This window comes from Indicator indicator, chromosome 12 (assembly GCF_027791375.1).
Source record: "Indicator indicator isolate 239-I01 chromosome 12, UM_Iind_1.1, whole genome shotgun sequence".
Classification (NCBI taxonomy): domain Eukaryota; kingdom Metazoa; phylum Chordata; class Aves; order Piciformes; family Indicatoridae; genus Indicator; species Indicator indicator.
In genome coordinates this window covers 9,576,365-9,595,697 of record NC_072021.1, presented here as the reverse complement: position 1 = coordinate 9,595,697, position 19,333 = coordinate 9,576,365, and the positions used below count along the sequence as shown (strand labels likewise).

The window sequence follows — 19,333 nt, the reverse complement described above, 5'->3', positions numbered from 1 at the left end:
GCTCCCAAGCGGCCTGACAGACTGTGCAGGACTGGACCCCACACCTGAGACAAGGAAGACTCAGCTGAAACATGGGGATTCAACCAGAGGAAGGCAAGCAAGGCATGCCAAATGCAACAGCAAAACTGGGGCACAGTGCCTCAAGGACAGTAAAACGCAGCCAACTTTTCAGCAACAGCCAGATGTCAGCCATCCACTTCCCCAAAGGCACCACTCGGAAATCTATTTCCCATTTTCAATAGTGGCTTCCTTTTTCATTTTAATGGCATTAAGATCCAATCACAGAGTGACAATAGATGCTTATTACTTAAGGCCAATGCCAGCCCGACATTGTATATCCAGTTTTCAGCAGCACGCCCGGTAACGCTTTAATGTTCTGCAAAAGAGAATGAAGCTGCATACAGAGGATCTGACTCTTCTGGGGAGACTTCTTATAGATTTATTTTTTTAAGAAAGGTTTGAAAGACATGGTGCAGAAGTAGACACAAGGTAAGTAGCAGTGGGATGGTTCCCACGCTTTGCTGTTTATTTCCAGGTTTCCATCTGCTGAAAATTGTTGAAATTGAGGATGAGTCTCCTCTGTTATCCTCCTCTAGTACCTATTCTCAATCTACTTCCTAATGAAGTTTGTTTACAAACATTCATTAGATTCCATGCTTTGTTAGCCCAGTCAGTTAATTATGAGACCACAGTACCACAAAATGCCATTACAGTCATCAGTGCATTGACTATTGTGAAACAGTTACCCTGAGACTAAAGTTAAAGTAAGAACTATTGCTATAACAACCACACCAACAAGGCAACCTGGGATCACATCCTTATCTCTAAATCCCTGGATCCCCAGTTTTATAGCCAAACACCACAATCTCATTGTTCATTACTTTAATAGGACCTGTGTCTGAAAGATTTCTCATCAAAAATGCAAGAAAAGTAAAAAACCCTTTTTGCTAGAAAGGTTCTCTTACCAGAAAGAGGTAAGAGAACCAAAGCTAAAAACCTGTTTTCTCTGCAGTTCACTAATGTTTCCAGCCACAAAGCCAAGAGATTGGTGTCCTAGTGGCTCCACTGGTTATTTTGGTCTTCAGCAGCAGTAACTGCAATGGACCTCAGCAGGCAGGAGGGCAGTGAATAAGAGTCCTGTGAAAGACAGCAGGTACAAACTGCAATGATTTTTGACACCTTCAGAGCAAATGGCTAACGACCAGGATCCCCTTGTATGAACACAGAGCAAGAGTCCATCCAGACCATGGGATGCTCAACCTCTGAGTTCAGCAGCAAAAGCAAAGCAGGGCTTAGGCAGCTGAGAAAAGAGCCAGCCCCATGGCTAACTCCAAGTCAAGATACCTGCACAGAGTTTAGAGAGGAGTGGAAATTTGGGGCTTCCCTGAGATGACAGCACCCGAAGCCTGTGCACTGGATACAAAGCTTAAGGAGCAGCATCTGCATGTGGTCAGGCAAGAGGCAGGTGCCTCCCCAGGCCATGGGTGTTCCAGCCAAGCCAGGACACACTGGGTCTCTGTCCATGCAAGAGTAGACCTTCCTTCAACCTACCTACAGCAACCCAGAAATCACATTTATGGGCAGGCAGGACAATAATGTGCTGGGTTGTTCTTAGCTGAAGGTTAACAACCACCTCCTGCTATTGACAACCTGGGTTCCTATTTCCTAACACACCATGTCTAGAGAAGACATCTTCCAAGGAACAAAGCTAAGACTTATTGTTCTCTGCAATTAGACTTGGGGAAAGGTGTAGAAAGGCAATCACTTTTGTGTATGTGTGAGTTCACAAATTAACCCCAGGAACTTTGTTTATGGCAGGGAGGTCATTTAGGAGGAGAGACAGGAGCAGCAAGTGTCCGTCCCCACCAGCTTTGATGTGCTGCCCACCTGCCTTCACACAGCTCCAGCTGCATGCACACGTCGATTGTTTGAGCTTCCCCCGCCACTGCCTCACTCAGTCCCTTTAATCTTGCCACAACAGCAGCACTGTGAAGAGAAAGGGGGAGAGGGAAGAGGGCGAGAAAGAGAAATATAAAGAGAAGAGATATCTGAAGCTCAGCTTGATGAAGCAATCTGGAAGATCTGATGTGCCGTCAGACGGAGATGAAAGCACTCGAAGCAAGGGACGTGTCACGTATTTATTGAAATGGTGGCACAGCTCTCATAAGGAAAGCACAGCTTTTGACACCTGCTCGAAATCACTCCCATGAAAGAGCCATCCAGCAACCCAGGCTTGCTAAATTTGGGGTTATCTTTTCTCAAATATCCCCAAAAGCTCCTCAAAACACATGTCTGATCCCAAACTAAAACAAAGCGCATTTAAACTGATCCACTTGATGCCAGAACAACCATCAGGGCTGCAACAGTGCCAAGCAGGGAAAGGAAACCTAACACCAGCTTGAATTAAAACTTGCAGAACTGTAGTTAAAAAAAAAAAAGTAGGCAGGAAAGGGGAGAGAGCAGTTAGGGAAACACACGATTAGCTGAAATGAGGCTCAGGGGTGACCTCATTGCTGTCTACAACTACCTGAAGGGAGGTTGTAGCCAGGTGGGGGTTGGTCTCTTCTCCCAGGCAACCAGCACCAGAACAAGAGGACACAGTCTCAAGTTGTGCCAGGGGAGGTATAGGCTGGGTGTTAGGAGGAAATTCTTCACAGAGTGACTGATTTGCCATTGAAATGGGCTGCCCAGGGAGGTGGTGGAGTCGCCATCCCTGGAGATGTTCAAGAAAAGACTGCATGGGGGACTTAGTGCCATGGTCTAGTTGATTGGATAGGGCTGGGTGATAGTTTGGGCTGGAGGTCTCTTCCAACCTGGTTGATTCTATGAAATATTTCCCCACCTTCCAAAAATGTTGCCTTGAAATTCCTACCTGCTTCATTCACCTTGCTGCTCTCTTTTTTTTTTTATTACCCTCACTTTTGAGAGCTTCTCTGGCACTTAGTATGCAGGAGCAGTGCAGGGGAATAGATCCCGCTGCCATAGATAATGTGGTTCTAAGGGAAACCCATCAATTGTTAATGGCCATGCAAATTGTTGAAACTAGAGAGTTATTCACAGTTATCTCGCTGTGATTTTGTAAGTGTCCATGCCTGATGTGATCGCTTGCTTGATATATTATTCCATTACAATTCAAGTAGTAGCCTTACCTTTTGGTTTTAGAGGGGGGAAAAAAGCATGAGAGTGGGAGGGTGAAGGGATATTATTTGTTTTAAATTATCTAAACCAGTCACACATACCATCTCGTGCAAGGGTTTTACAAGTACAATAAATCCCTCCCTGTAACTACAATCGTGCCTTACTGAAAGGTTTAAATCCCTCCCCATCAGAAACTAAAGGAGCCTAGCATGCAATTTCAGCCCCTGATCTTGCAAAGCACTTTCTTATATTTCAACTGTACACATGGTTCCCACATCCTTTCTTGGCACTGCATCTTCCAACTCCAAGCTGCACCATTTTACATATTTTTGATTAGGGTTTCCCACTACTTATGAAAAAAATTGCTGACATCTAATAAGCTATAGGTGTTTCCTCCAATCCATAATGTACTCACTCTCTTGCAACACCAATTTACTGATCATTAATTTTCAGCTTTATTGCAGCTCCAACATATCAAATGTCTTTTTTTTTTTTTTTCATTTGCTTCTTGTCTGGGATTTATTACTTTTAGCAAAGTGTACTTTGTTTTCTTTTTAATTTTGTTTGCTCATTTTTAAACAGCCCCCGAGGGGAAAATGTTACTCCTCTTTATAAAACAATTTTGAAATCACAGTATTAAAAAATAAATCCTATAATTATGTTTCACATTAGGATTAGATAAATTATATTTAATTAAAAGAAAAATCTGCTAGCACCCAGCACAATGGTTGGTTGCAAATTGAGAAGATGAAACATTTATGTGTTTATCTTCCTGAAGCAGCCGATGGAGTCTGAGCAGACACACCCAAACAAGCCTTCAGAGATACACATTCAGACATTAGAAACAAAGATTTGTCCTTCACTTCAGATAAAGGTTCTGGTTTTTAGAAGCAAACTCTGATTTTACTCTGGCAGACTACAGCAGTTACAATTTTGATGGGCTTTCTAGCAGTTACACACTGATTGTACCAACAATTCCCATATTGTGGGAAAACACCTACAAATAGGTGATCCTGCTTTGGCAGAGGGGTTGGACCTGATGATCTCTGGAGGTCCCTTCCAACCTCTAATGGACTCTGATACTGTGATATTCACAGGGCAAAATACATTATCAAAAGTCAAGATCTTCTAGAGGAATGAAGAAAAACAGGATTCCTAACCAAACTCTGCCATGTTCATCCCCCTCCTGCACTGCTCTTTGGTAGGGGATGTTCTCCATCAGCCCAACAGCTGTATGGGTTATAACACATACTGCAGTTGTAGGAAATGATTTATGCCATGCTCCTTTTCACAGCCTCAGAGAACTAATTATTAACAGAAGAGAGTCCTCCTGATCCCCTTTGCAAATGTTACAGTCTGTACACATATATGTATGTACATAATTCTCCATTTAGGAATTGCTGCCGACACTGCTAGGCGCAGCCCATCAGCATCGTGCTCTCCATTCTGTTTAGGAGCTAAAGAATGATTGATCTTATTGATTTGTGTCAATGGCCTGACAAGGCCATATCGACCTGTGGTAATTTTGTGGGAGGAGCTGGAGATAGCATTTTCTGTAAGACATCATCCAGCCCAAGGAGACAACGTGGGTAGAGACGCTGGTAGAGCCATCGACGGGGACCACGCTGGGACTTGAACCCACACCAGTGAGCCACCAGCCGCTTCCCACGGCCGTGTTTACAGCAAATCCACTGCTAAGCACCCAACTGTATAATTATAATCTATTACAATTATGCAAAGAAGAAACATTTCAGAAAGGCCTTCTCATTTCCCATTCTTAGCATTGAATACTTTTGTTTCGCAGCCAATCAACTAAATTAGCCCTAATTCTGTTTCATTCACAAACCTAAAGAGTATATTAGAGAGGAAAAAAAAAAGTGAATGAACAGGAAATTCACTTAGGAACCCAGGAATTATTTTGTTTTCATGTGTTTCTGGACTAGAAATCATCATGGGAAAAGTCAACTTAGGGCAGAAGAGCTTTACTGAATATGGTAACTGCACTGTGAGACCCTTGGAGGAGTGATCAGAAACTGCAGTTTCAGCACCTGGTGGCCTTGCTTCATTTGAGTGAAGCGAGGAAAGGTAAAAAAAAAAAAAACTCATATACAAAATGTGACCACACATCCTGACCTAGGACAACCGTCAAACTCCAGAAAAGCTTTTGTGAGACTTTCCACCTCATACACACAGAGAAGAGCTGCTTTATACTGCTTCTGACAACTATCACCTTTTATCAAAAGTCATGATTTATCTCTACACTCACTGAGGCTTCCTGAGAAGGGATACAGGAAACTTTAATGAATAGTTTTACATAGCACTTTCTCTAAAACATTATCAATCACTAAAGTAACTCCCCAAAATGCTTAAGGGTAAAAAAAAAAAAAAAAGAAAGAAAAGGCATTCTTCCCCATTTTGAAGGCATACAGAGACATAACCATGCCAGCAGCAATCCTGGCCACCAGACTGCAGACCCAAGACCGCATGTGCTACATGCAGGAGAAGGCAAGAGCATTGGCAACAGCCCTGCCCAGCACCTCACTTCATTCAGGGCCTGCAGGAGCATACAGATGTCTGTATTACTGAAATATGAAATGGGAACCTAATGTAGCTGACACAAACACTCCAACTCTACCACCTTTCAGGGAACACCCACTTCGTACCCTATCTGCATCCTTGTGGAGGAGACAGCACTACACCACCTGAAAAACTGTGATTTAATCTCACCAAGAGGCAGTGGGAGAGACAGGCAGAGAAAACACAAGGTATTAAAAGAAAATGGTACCCTCATTCTCTTGTTATTGAGGAGACCTAACATACCTATATAACTTGCCTAAAGTTATGTTTTCTTATTCTAAGGATCAGTAACATTTTAGGAAGTCAGATTGCATTTGGAAAGCTGCCAGCCTGGCAGCACTCACACCAGTTCTTCTTCCCCAGAAAAGCAGTTAGGCACATTTTGCTGAGATAGGCCTTTATTTCTTAAAGCACTACTTCCCTCTTCTCATGTGAAACAAATCTCCTCTCTTTTGTTCTCATTTGGAAATCATTCTTTAGTTTCTCTGCACCACTGCAGGGTGCTGATCTCCCATCTCTCTGCTTTCAAACCACCTCTCAGGCCCTATGGCACTCACGCTGCAATACCAGGACAGGGACTGCTCTAAGTACACCCTTCTGTTTCTTGCAGTGCATGGGTGACAACTGTAATCACTTATAATGACTCCCAACGTCCTCCAGCCTGGATATTTAAGTGCCCCTGTCCATGTCTGGTGCCACAGGCCCCTCCTGCCCCAACTTCTTCAGACGTGGGGATGACTTGCACCAGCATTATGTAGCATTGGTGCTCCCCTCCAGTTGACTGAGGTGCTTCCTCCTAAACTAAAGGCTCAGTAATGACAGGTACCATGTTTCCTCCTGAAATTTATATTTTAAAAGAGCAACACTAAAACTTAGATAAAAGCACAGCATAGCTGGATGAACAGAAGAAACAAATCTATTATTCAATGTAAACTATGAGGAGGTCTTGAAACCTATATTCCTGCAGTACTTGACAATGTGGAAAGCTGCATAACCTTAAATACAACCTGAAATTATACTCACACATTCCCACATGCTGAACTAATCTCCATATGACATGGGAGAGAAATATATAGCTATCATCATCTAGATATAGCAAGTCCTTGAGAAGTCAATCAACTCACCAGCAAAGAACATGGTATTTAACTCCCTTCACAGGTCAGACATTATCTACCTACCTACTGATCATTTCTCTCTGGTTAGCAAAACAGTTTGTTTACCCAAGACCACAAAACTCTGGATTTTCTGAAAAAAAAAAAAAAAACCCTGCAGAGAGAAAGGGAAAACAATCACAGATAATACTCCAGAAATCATCAGATTACAGCACATTCTCTTGATTCACATCTGTTGAGTAAATAAGTGCTTTGTGCTGACCAGTTTCATTTACCTCCCTCCCCTGCAAGCGGCTGCTGGTTTACTTTCCAGTGGGCTGTTCCGGGCCTGTATGTGGGGCAAAAGGATTATATCCAGCAGTCAAAGCAGTGGCCTTTATCTCTTGGGTTTGTCTTGATCTCAAACTCCTCTCATTCTATCCCATCCTCCTGGGCAGATACACCAGAGCTGCATGGATGCAAGGAGTTCAACAGTGGGAACACTTTCTCCCGGGAGCAGCAGGCAACAAAACGCAAGTCCCCAAATTCAGCTATCACTCTCCCTTAGGAGCAGTTTCAGTGAAGCTTACCTTAGGCTGGTACAAAAAGCCCTGCACAAGTTGGGGTTTGCCCTGTGAAATGCCTGGCCAGGGAGAGGGAGAAGGCAGGAACACCACAGGATGCTCTGCAGTACCTTCTTGCTGAGAGCAATTCACTGGGGGCACAGCAGGACTCCATCTTGCCCAAACAGGTAGCTGGAAATATTATTTCTGGCTCAGTTCTGATCTGGGTTCAATAAACCCTGCAAACCACCATTTTCAGGATTAATTCTGCTTAAAATTAAAATGATGACTCATAACTTTTTGATTTTAGTTCTATCACGAAGCATCTCTTCAGTGATAATTATCAGTAGATTATGCTAGAACGATTTTCCAAGGCAAGAAAAATAAAAGCAGAGCCTATCAGGCCAAGAGAGCAGTGCTCACCTACACTTCTGCATACAGAAAACACCTGCTTCAGACCAGCTCTGTAATGCTTTGTCACCACAGAGCCTCCTGAAGACAGAAAGACACAGAAAAGCCTGGGGCAGCAATTATAATACTAACTTGCCCCACAAGAAAACTTAATTACTTGAGGTTAGGAGGGTGCCTGGTTTAAAGCCCAGGGGCAGGGTAGGCTCCTCTGCTGGTGCATGACCCCATCACCTGGCCACACACACTGTGGTGCTCAGCACTGCTCCTGCACACCCATCCAACCTCTCCTAGCCCTTTCTGAGAGGGAAAAGCCTGGTGCAAATATCCAGGCTGAAAATCTCACTGCTGGCCATGAGCTCAGGAATCCTCTTGTCACCTGTGCTCCCAGCTCCTGTGTGGGCATCAGCCAAGAGCCTCCTAAGTGGAAGCCCCTACCCAGCCAGGGCACTACTTGCATTAAATCAGTATCAACAGGCACTTAAGGACACTTTGCAATACACACAGAGAGCAGGAGGAACACAGCAGAGCAAATCTCCTTATTTCTCAGACATACATTAAAGGTTTGTTATTTACCTGCTTGCTGCATTTTGGGATAAACACATTGTAAACCAGGCAAACTTCCAGTTTCTCAAAAATTGATATTAAAATGAAAAAGCAGTCTGGTGAGGATAGGTCTCAGCAGGAGCCAAGACACTCTGGGAAAGTGCCCAAGTGCTCTCAGCAGTTCTCAAGTTTCACATGGGCTCCCAAAGCAGCCTGCTGTTATACAAGATGCACGGACTGGTTCCCATCTCAGTTCGGATGTCCCAAACAGCCAGCCAGAACCTGGGTCATTTCTCAGCCCTGTCCTAAAAAGCTGCAAAGTAGCTGACTTATGAAGGCTTTTAAGTAACTCCAAAAATAATTCACTAAGTGATCAAGCATAGCATTCATCTTTTAGTAGAACACACTGAAGCTCAGTATGCTGAAAATACAAGAATCCTGCCTTTGTTCCAAGCATGCACACACATGCATATTGCAGCACCTAAATTATCATCTCAAGTTGGATAGGCATGCCCAAGCCTTACTTCACATTTTCATGCCAGTCTTGTGAGTGGCAAACTCATCCCCAGGGTCTAAACCTACCACTTCTTACTTTGTATGTGTGTTTTATTCCTGGTGGGAAGGAAGTGAAACCAAAAGTTGGGTTTTTTCCCCATTCTGCACTTCATGTGTGACTGTAACCTTGGCTCAGGATAGCATTTTCATGAGCAGGAGGTTCAGCCATGACTGACACACGTTCCACTAGCAAAGTGCACACCAGGTAGACCTACTGGGGACCAGATCAATGAAAACATTCAGCTGGGTATTTTCACCTGTAAAAGCACAGACATAACCCTGCAGAGATGTGTCTCGCAGGCACAAGCTCACACAGAGCACTGTCAATCTCTCCCTCTTCTGCCAGTGCACAGCAGCCCCAGGTAGGTTCCTTCTGTAGGCTCCTCCTCAACCACATGGCTCCAACCTCCACTCACAGAACTAGTCCCACCTCATGAGATCCTGCGTGTTTTGCCTGCTTTTCTCAGTTGAGTTTCCATCATGCAGGCTTTTTGAACACTAACTGGTTGAAAACCATATTAAGCGTATAAAGAATGCCTTGCTACACTAGTTGTCCTACACTGTAAGTTCACATTTCTCAAAAAGAAAAAAACAACACAACAACACGTTTTTTGTTCACTTCCCCATTCTCCATCCTACTCTTTTAAATGCTGTTCATATATTTGGTCTCTCTCTTTGTTACACTGCCATCATCAACTTCAGCTATCCTGCACAGGTAGGAGCAAAAAGCCTCCTCAAATGAGCTTTGGATACAATAACTCTCTCCATATTTTAAGGGCAGAGCTGTTGCAGATCGGGGGACACACCACAGACAACATTATTTGCTTTCCCAGGAAGATGCCTGTTTTGGTGTCAAGTCTCTTCTCAGCATCCGGCTTTGCTAGAACACTGCGTTCCTCCATTTCTTTTGGTATCCACAGTCACTTATATTACCTTCCAAAAAGTAATTACTTGGAACCAGTTAAGCCTGTACATGAGTTCTGCCTTTGTTTAAAACACATTGTACATATGTATATATTTAGACTGCCATTAAATATTTAAGAGGCTGTCTTCAAACTTCAGCAGTAGCACTGTTTATTTGTTTAACCCTTGGTGAAACAGAAAGCTTGATGCTGAAATCCTGCCATGGAGGAATTCAGAAAGCCCAGTTGACATATGCTGGGTGGCAAAAGCCAACTTGGACAATCAAGGGCACCATAAAGAAAACAGTTTTTCTTTGTTTGCCTTTATATCTTCTTTGCTAGTAATCTGATCACATAATGCAATTCATTTTAGTCTGCTTCAGTTTTATCTGCTGAGACGCATAACTGGGATGCAAATTAATTGGCTATAACATACAGATGGATCTTTGAATAGAATTCAGGGAGACAGTCAAATATGCACATGCCCTGTCCTTCCTCCAAACAAAACAAGACACACTCTGCACTTTCCACAGGTCAAAATTCACCTTTTTTGCCTATTTTAACCTCCTAGAGAAGAAACAACACATCCTGCAGACAAAAGGACCTCTTTCAAACCTCACACCAAGTGTTGCACCAGTGATAGGACTAGGGACAGCAGGCACAAACTAAAACACAGAAGGTTTCACTTGAACTTAAGGAGAAACTTTTTTACTTTGAGGGTAACAGAACACCGAAACAGGCTGCCCAGAGAGGTCATGGAGTTTCCTCCTCTGGAGATTTTCAAACCCGCTTGGACACGTTCCTGTGCAACCTGATCTAGGCATACCTGCGTTAGCAGGGGGGTTGGACTAGGTGATTTCCAAAGGTCCCTTCCAACCCCTAACAATCTGTGATTATATGAAACCCCACCACATCTAACTTGCAAGGGGTACTGCCGTGAAGTATAACACAACGTAACACTACCACCTTACCATGTTTTAAAATCACCTGATTTACCTGGCTTGGCAATGCCTCTACCTACAAGCAATGGCTCATAATTTACCCCAGCAAGGACCGCTGTGTAGGGGCCAGCTCCCCACAGCCAGGTCAGCTGTGATCCTGCCTTTCACATAGAGTGAAATAGCCCAAGTGCCACAGTAGAGGATAGGAGACTTTCCCAACTCTACCTGGATACAAAAATACACTTATTTGAGGACGCATGTTTCTTCTTTTTGATTAAGACCTTGCAGACATATTGTTCAACCCAAGCCCAAAGAGGCACACGAGAGCAGCCGTGCATGCATTTTTCAAGACTCATGTATTTAGAGACATTTCCTTCCCAAGCACTGCAGCCTCATTCACGATCAGATGCTGCTTTAGGTGGGGTGAATAGTGGAGTCCCTCCTACAGCGTTCTCATCTGGGTTACACATGAGCACTGATGCATTTCAACCGGCTGACCACCATTACCCTACCCTGGGGATGTGACTGCGTGGGATTTTATAAAAAGAAAGGAGTGCCAGGTGTGGTCCATATTTGCACTGGAGAGACAGAAAACACAGGCCACCACAGGGCACAGTGCTGGGAGATCAGCAGATGGCATCCTTTGCTGTGAATCGGCACCAAAGCAGGAGTGTGAAGGGGCAGCAGCACGCTCTGGCAGGTGCACTTGCTCAGATAAAATGCCAGGTTAAAAGAGCTCCAACACTTGCAGGTGTTTGCCAGAGCAAGACTGCTCCTTGCAGTCACCCAACCACAGTTTCAGCTTGCCTTAATTCGTGGAGTCATCTTATTTCCTTGTAACCATCTTTTTTTCACTTCCTGTCTTTTAACAGCAGCGTGGCAACAAATGATGGAGTCCCCAAACACCATCCCAGACACGGCTGCACCTTAGCAGCAGGTATGTTGTTTGTATGAGTAGCACGGCATACCAGTTGAGTTCATGCTTCCATATCCCCTGAGGGTTGTTACGCACACCCTTCGCTACAAAACAAGCAGCAAAGACACTTTACAAGGGGCAGAACTTATGGGGAGAGGCCTATCTTTCATTAGAACAAATGGCATAGCTGTAACAAAAACTGAATATGGCCCTACTCGAGTCAAACCATGGACAGGTATGTTTATTTTTATGACAACTCGACAGCACGCATGCTGTAGAACACTGTGAACAACCAAGACTTTTCCCATCTGTAAATCAGCTCCAGTTGCTGAGATCTACAACAAAAAAAAAAAATCAGCACAGTCCTCAAGGATTACTATTGTTAGGTCTCCTTTCTTCTTCCCCCTTCAGAAATACCCCCTAAAAGGGATCACAAGCCAAAGGGACTCCCAGGTTATGAAAAACATGAGCTTAGCTTAGCATTTCTACTCGGTACTGCCGCCCTTATCACTTCCACGTGTGCATAATTTCACCACTCGTCCATCAGTTTTCTGAAAATGAATGGGACTAGAAGTCCACCAAGTATTTCCACTGCTGCTTCCTCCCCCTCTGCGGCAGATTTACAGTAACCAGAGGGTGAGCAGAGTTCACCCAGGCACATACAGGCTTCCCGGCGTTGCATGGCTGACCTTCCCAGTCTCTACCAACCCCCTGTGGCTAGTTTCGGTGGAGACAGGCAGCCAGTTGGAAATTTTGATCTGCATTAATGCCACCGTAGTTCCTTCCCGACTGCTCTCCAGGAGTATTTTTCCACCCACGTTCCTCTGTGCATCGCAAACCCCTCCAGCCGTTGGCAGCTTTCTGTGCAGCTCCACCATACGCTACTCAGCACTATACGGCTGGTCTGTTTTAATTCAGCGTCTAACTTCTGCTACATGGGAAACATTCTCATGCAAACGACTTCATATATAGACACTACTCTGCAGCAAGCAAAGCGGTGGTCGGCATTTAAATGAACTAAACAGCTGCAAACAGCTTAGTCAGCATCGCAGTCCTGGAGGTAATTCCCAGGAAGCGATTTTCGCAGCAATTATATACAAACCTGAAAAGCAGACTGGAAGACACGAGCAGCACCCACAGGGACACAGAATTTGGCTACATTGTGACACTGTCAACAAATAAAAATCTGGGAAAACCAAGGCACCAAGCATTCACAGAAAACACACGCTGGGCTTACGCCACAGGTCTATCATCTCACATGTAAAAATAAGAAACTCAGAGACAGGAGGTGAAACACGGTCAGCATATCTTTTTCCTCCTTTCTTTACCGATGCTGTGCCGGTTTGAACAGAGAAAAAAGACAGCAAGGCAAGTTACCACCTCGTCTGTGGCGAGTGCATCCCAGCAACTAACCCACGGCCCTCGGCACCGGGCTGTGGGAGCCCGCGGGAGCCGGGCTCACGCCTACATTGCAGAGGGCTGAGGGAAGCTCGCACAAACTTTGTCTAGGGGCAGTGAATGGCAGCGGCCATCGACCAAAGTGGCAGCGGGAGTCGAAAGGGAGTGCCAGATGCCAGAGCATCCTCCAGCAGCACCTTTACCGCTGGCCGTGTTTGCGAAGCCAAAGGGTTGCGAATGCAGGTCACCGGTCCCCAGGCGAGCAACGCCCGGGCTGCGGGACACTGCACCGCCCTTCAGCGCCTCCCTGCCAGCTGCCTCGGCCAGGGCAGTGCCGAGACCGCTGGCAGCCCCACGGGAGGACCAATCGATCCACTCGGAAGAGATGACAACTTGCCCCTGGCCCACAAGCAGCTGCCAGCACCTCGGCACACATCTGCACACATCTGCCCGGCGGCCGGGCACGCCGGCATGCCCCCGGTGCCGCTCACTTACTTTTCGTATTCGGCGTTGTCTCGATCGCAGCGCGAATCCTTGTGCTTTTGCCAGTCTTTGCCATGCTTGCAGGTGGTCAGGAGAACAACATCCTCTCCGTTATGGACGTGATATAAGGCATTCCTGGTGTCTGACCCTATCCCCGTCAGGTACCTTTTCCCCTTGAATACCAACATGTACTTCCTGAGAGGAGGGATGGTGTTAAACCTCAAAAATCCCTTCTCCCCTCCTGTCCTAGGATGATCCTTAGAAAAGAGCGGGATAGAAACGTCAAAGTTGGGTCTGAAGTTTTCAGTACTGATGCTGGCTTTGGCCAGCATAGCCTGGCCGATGTCGAACCCCACATCCTCGGTGTAGTCAGGCCAGGTGCCGGAGTATAAATTAAAAATCAGGTGGTTTCTGCCGTTGTTCCACAGGTGGAGGCTCTGCACCTTGGAGCGGAGGTTGTGCACGTACTGGGGGGAGAGCTGGTCCCGGTCCAGCGTGTCCAGGCTGAGAACGAAGAGGCAGGCCTGCCCGGGGTCGGAGGTGTAGAAGCGGGAGCCCTCGATAGCGGCCAGGACGTTCTGGTAGCTCTCGGCAATCTTCTCCCCCTTCTGCTGCGGGTAAACGTAGACCTTGAAGCCGTTTTTCCGGCACTGGGCGAAGTCGAAGCAGGACTCCATGCGGCAGCGGCGCCCGCGGTAGAGGCCGGCGCTGGCGTCCCGCCGCTGCCGGGGGGAGACGCGCCCGCCGCCGCCCTCGGGGCCCGGCCGCTCGGCGGGCGCGAAGGGCCGCAAGGCGTCGGGGAACCGGGGCCAGGGCCGCTCGGCGCCGGGGCGCAAGGACGGGCCATGCCGGCTACCGGGCGGTGAGTACCGGGCCGCCCGCAGCCGCACGCCTCCCAAGTAAAGCAGCAGGGCGAGACAGGTGCCAGCGGAGAGCAGCGTCAGGTAGCGTTTTTTGGCCTGCATGTGTCCGGCGGGGGTCCGGGGGGCTGCGGAGGAAGGCGGGGGCAGCCCGAGCTCGCCGGGCGCCGCTCTCAGCTCCGCTCCGCCATCTTCCCGCCGGCGAGCTCTTCAAACTCTCTTCGCCCACCTCTGCTCGGCGCCGTTCCCCAAGCCGCCGGCCGGGGCCGCGCATGTGGGCGACCGCCGCAACTTTCTCCCCACCGGTTTCTCAGGGGCGGCGGGCGGCGGCGGCCCGGCGGCGGCCCGGCGGGGCGCCCCGCATGCACTCAGGGGCCGGCCCCCCAGCGCGGGGCGGGCACCGGGGCAGCCCCGCTCCCGCCTTCCCACCGCTGCCTGCCCCTCTCCTCCGCCACGCTCCCGCCCGCCCCTCCCCTCCTGAGCCGCCAGCCCAGCCCAGCCCGGCCCGGCTCGGCCCAGCCTAGCCCAGCCCCGCCGGCTCACAGCCCGCTGCCGCCGCGCCGCAGCCTGACGAAGCCCTGCATTGCCTGGCGTGTCCCCCCCGACCCGGCCCTGGCACCACTCGCTCCTCGCCGCGTTCCTGCTGAATGGCCCCCAGGACGGAGGAACAGCAGCGGCGGCGGACGAGGACCCTCCTCTCTCTCCTCCTCCTCCTCCCTCTTCTCCACCTCTTCCTCGCCCCTCCCCCGTTCCCCGCCTCCCCGGGGCCGCGGCAGCAGCGGGCGGCGAGCCGCAGAGCCCCGCTCACTGCCCTGCCCTGCCCTGCCCTGCCCTGCCCGCCCGCGGGCTGCGACCCCCACCTCACCCGGCCCCCCGCGCACCGCCCCCACCCCGGCCCCGCCGCGCTGACCTCATCCAGCCACGCAGCCCCGCGCCCCATTGGCGGGGCGTCACGTCCGGGGGGGCGGGGCTTCCGCTGCACCCATTCATAACCCGGCGGGCGGGGGGCGCTGCTGCCGCCGTTGCCCCCTTGTACTCAGCCCGCTCTGGTGGCGGCATCATCATCATTGCTGGGTCCTGACCGGTGGCCTCAGCGCCCCGCTAGGCCGAGATCTAGGAAGGCCTGGTCCAGCTTCTGGGATCCTTTGCGGTTCTTGTCCAGCCCAGCCAGCTCTCGCCTGCTGTCCCCCTCCCGGTGCAGCCTGCAGCCCCTGGCCGGGGCGGCGCGGCCCGGGCCGGGCTGGCCTTCTGCCAGCGGTGCCTCCGCTGCTGCTGCTGCTGCCCGCTGCTGCTGTTGCTGCCCCCTGCTGAGAGCGGCGCCGCCGTGCTGGAACGGCCCCGGGGCACGGGGAACGTACCAGGGGGAACAGACCCTACTGCCACTAACGGAGGGAAGCTGCAAACACCAGATTGAGAGCAAGCGTCTTTTGCGGTGTGGCCGGAGCCGGGAACCGTGGCCGTGGCTTGCCCAGGAAGAAGAAAGGACATGGCCCCGCTGCGAGCCCTGGGGCTGCTGTTAAATGCAGGGCTGCGATGTGGTTGGCACCTTTCTGAAGTGGGCCCTGCGTGCGGTGGAGGTGGGATACTCGAGACTGGCAGACACCAAAAAAATGCTGATCAAATGAGTAGCCTGGAGGGAGCTGCCTGAGCACCTAACCACCCCTGCAGCTATACTTCTGGGCTTAATCTTGTCCATTCCTTAGCGTTTACTTCCATCACCGGCAGCCTGGCCGACTGGGGCAAGCCCTTGTGTCCGGAACAGGCTGGTCTGCAAGGCAAACCCAGGGCAGGGCCTGGCTGGAAGGGGTGGCAGGAGCACAGCTGGAATCTCCGGCTTGCTGCAGCACATGTGTAGGGGGAAGGGATGATTGCACTGGCGATGTGTGTTACGTGTTTTAGTCTTGCTAGCTCAGCAAATAATAGTGGGAAAGTCAAGTGGGACAGACTTCAAGTTGGCTGTGCAAGACCCTGGATGTCATTAAGCCATCACATACTACATACAGCTTGTGTCAATGTGCCTTCCTTGCTACTCATATCTCGTGTTAAAGGTGTAACAGATTTGCCTGCCCCAGGCTGTGAAGCCACCTCCCACCTTCCCACTGCCAGATCCAGAGGTGCCTCACCAGTTGAGAGACAGAGGCTGTATCTTGGACAAAGGCATTTCCATCCTCGTGCTCTACCATGCTCATTCCACAAGTTAGCTGGAGCTCCTGTTGTGTCCTTTCCTTTTCTCCCTCCACTTCTGCAGAGCTGAAGAGGAGAAATGTAAAGATAACATGCATGAATACAGGATGCCTCCTCAGCAAAAGAGGTGAGAGCATACAATGGAAGGGTGCATTACTGACAGTAAATGAAGTTTGATCTTGTAGCTGAAGCCAAAACAAAATGACTCCCTTCCAAAATAATACGATTGCAGGGAGGACTGTTGAAAGAAGGAGGCCAGAGTTTGACACAGAAGAAAGCTGGGATCCATAATAAGGAAAAATCAGATTATGAGAAGGTCAGATTTATGGGCAGTGTAGATTTGGGTCTAGGGGGCAGAAATTTTGGCCATCGACACAATAGTGAGGAAGGAGGATTAAATATTAATGTGTTCATTAACCCTATAATCCTCTGAAACGTTTGTCACAGCCCACATACCAAAACTGGGATGCTGCTCAAGGAAAAAAAGAGGTCAGCTTCTTGGAAGGTGAACCAAGGCTGCTCACAGAAGCACCTTCTGTCAGCCACAGGAAAATGGAATCCCATTACTGTCTGCAAATTAAGCCTCTGGGGACTGGTTTCAAACAGAAAAGGAAGGCTGTAAGCTTTGCTGCCTGTGCCAAGGATGGTAGCTGTTGCTAGTTGATTTTGAGGATGGAGTGCAAGTGAGCCAGTGGCACAAAGGTGCTGCTCACCACAACCCAAAAGTCGTAAGGGGGGAAGTGAAAGCTGTTGGGTTTCCAGCTGAATTACCCTGCACTCAAGGTACCCACGCTGCTTACCCCTTCACAGCAGCAGTGAATACTTGAGCTTTTAACTATCTGGATCTGGACAAAGGCAGTTAGGCTGTCGTTTGAGAGCACAGAGAAGTAAACTTCTGTGGATCACTGCTACTAGGCTTCTCTATAGGATTCCTCAGTTGCAGTAGAATTGCTCCAGACAGATCTGGATCCTGTTGTGCCAGGCAAGACTTAGGGAGAGGTGCATGGCCCTAACTGGAGGGAGAGTGGCTATGGTGATTCTTTGCCTTCTTGAAGACCACCTTTCTAAACCAGCTGTCACCCACTCTTTGTCATTTTGCCATGTAACAGAATGAAATCAGCCTGTCTCCAGCCTACTTCATTGCTGCTGCTTGGGCCCTATGTGCAGCCCAGCAGCCAGGAGGAATCAGCCAGAGAGCTATCTGTAGCCTGGGCAGGTGCTGGAGGCAGAGTGTTCCAGAAATGGAAGCCTACCTTTCTGTGCAGTAATAAATCTGCCTGCATCTGCTACTAAAGCAGGTGGATGGTGGAGTGCAGATTGCAGAAATCCTGCCCAGAGAAAAGGAAGACTCAGTGGGGAAAGGGGATTTCAGTATTTCCATGTGGCAAATACGAGAGTGACAACACCCAGATTTGCTCTGACCACTGGTGCCTCCTAAGGGTCTCCAAGCTTGCAGGTGGCTTTTGACCCTGATTCATCACCCTTTGCCCTCTCCCCAATAATTTATATCTTCATATGGCTGGCAGTTGTCTGGGATCTGTCCAAGCCTTCAAACGAAAGGCCAGGAGAGGGAATCTGTTTTCTATTTCTGGCTTTGCAACTTAACACCTGCCCAATCTGTGGCAAGTCACTCAGGGCCAGGTTCTTAAAGAGATGGATTCAAGTGGACTCATTTTCAGTCTTTCTCTTGGTGTCTAGCTGCATCTTTAGACATCTTTGAAAGTTCTCAGAGTTCCCTGATCATCTGCCACCTAACTCTGGAGAAGTATGGCACCATCCACTTTTTTCAAATAAAAAATTTCTTTCTGATTTACACACCTGGATGCACCTCAGTTTTGATGCTGTTGAGTAATGTCCTTGACTGACCCACTAGGCATTAGATGTTTCTTCATCTGCTTGGCCTACAGAGCCTGAATCTCAAAATGTGCTTCCTTTGATGGAAATCCACAGAAAACATAAGAGAAAATTATGTCACACACTCACCTGTCCCTAACCCCTTTTGGTTTTAATTCTTAAGTCTGTGCTTTAAGTGTTTGCCCAAGTAGAAGATCGAGAATCAACCTCAGGAGAGCCTCTTGCCAGGATTGAGTGGAGTGGGACTCCCCTCCCGAGTGTCTTGTTATAGGTAACTACCTGGGGTAATCACTTTCTTAGATTACCTGCAGGCCTCAGATTTCCAGGTAAATTGGGTTGATAATGTTTTCCTGTCTAGTAAGATAGCATGAGAGCTTATTTATCACCATTGTCAAGTGTGTCATGATCCTAGGGAGAAAAGCAGCATTGAAACCCAGCTCAGCTAAGATGTTTGGAAGGGCTTGGTGACAGGCACCTGTAGAGTTAAAAAAGGGACACTTACTTAATTAGCTGAAACCACCATTCTTTGTGCTGTGGATGTGCTTTTTCATGGCTAAGTGCAGGAAGGATTTCCAAAGAATTAAGCAGAGCTGGCAGCCTGGAGCGGCAGGATGAGCTCTATATTTACAAGCCAAAATGAAGGCAGCCTGGCTTCCCCACACGCCGAGTACCTCCAGACTCCATTTTAATTTGGGTGATTATATGCAGAGTGAAGAGCAAAGCTTTTAGCAGAAGTCACAGTATCACAATATATCAGAGGTTGGAAGGGACCTCAAGAGATCATCAGGTCCAACCCCCCTGCCAGAGCAGGATCACCTAGGATAGTCCACACAGGAATGCATCCAGGTGGGTTTTGAAAGTCTCTAGAGAAGGAGACTCCACAACCCCCCTGGGCAGCCTGTTCCAGGGCTCTGTCA

At 48.5% G+C, this 19,333-nt stretch overlaps 2 protein-coding genes across 2 annotated transcripts in view; both read right to left on the bottom strand.

Annotated features, from left to right (window-relative positions):
* The window catches only part of EXT1 (exostosin glycosyltransferase 1), a 174,623-nt gene extending 160,140 nt beyond the window's left edge, over positions 1–14,483 (bottom strand). Inside the window, exon 1 of the mRNA XM_054385376.1 lies at positions 13,531–14,483. Coding sequence (XP_054241351.1) covers positions 13,531–14,483 — 953 coding nt within the window. The remainder of the gene's footprint in view (positions 1–13,530) is intronic.
* Positions 14,484–15,468: 985 nt separating this feature from the next.
* The window catches only part of SAMD12 (sterile alpha motif domain containing 12), a 176,305-nt gene continuing 172,440 nt past the window's right edge, over positions 15,469–19,333 (bottom strand). Inside the window, exons 6-7 of the mRNA XM_054385282.1 lie at positions 16,502–16,620; positions 15,469–15,774 (exon numbers count right to left, since the gene is read on the bottom strand). Of these exons, the coding sequence (XP_054241257.1) occupies positions 15,469–15,774; positions 16,502–16,620 (425 nt within the window). The remainder of the gene's footprint in view (positions 15,775–16,501; positions 16,621–19,333) is intronic.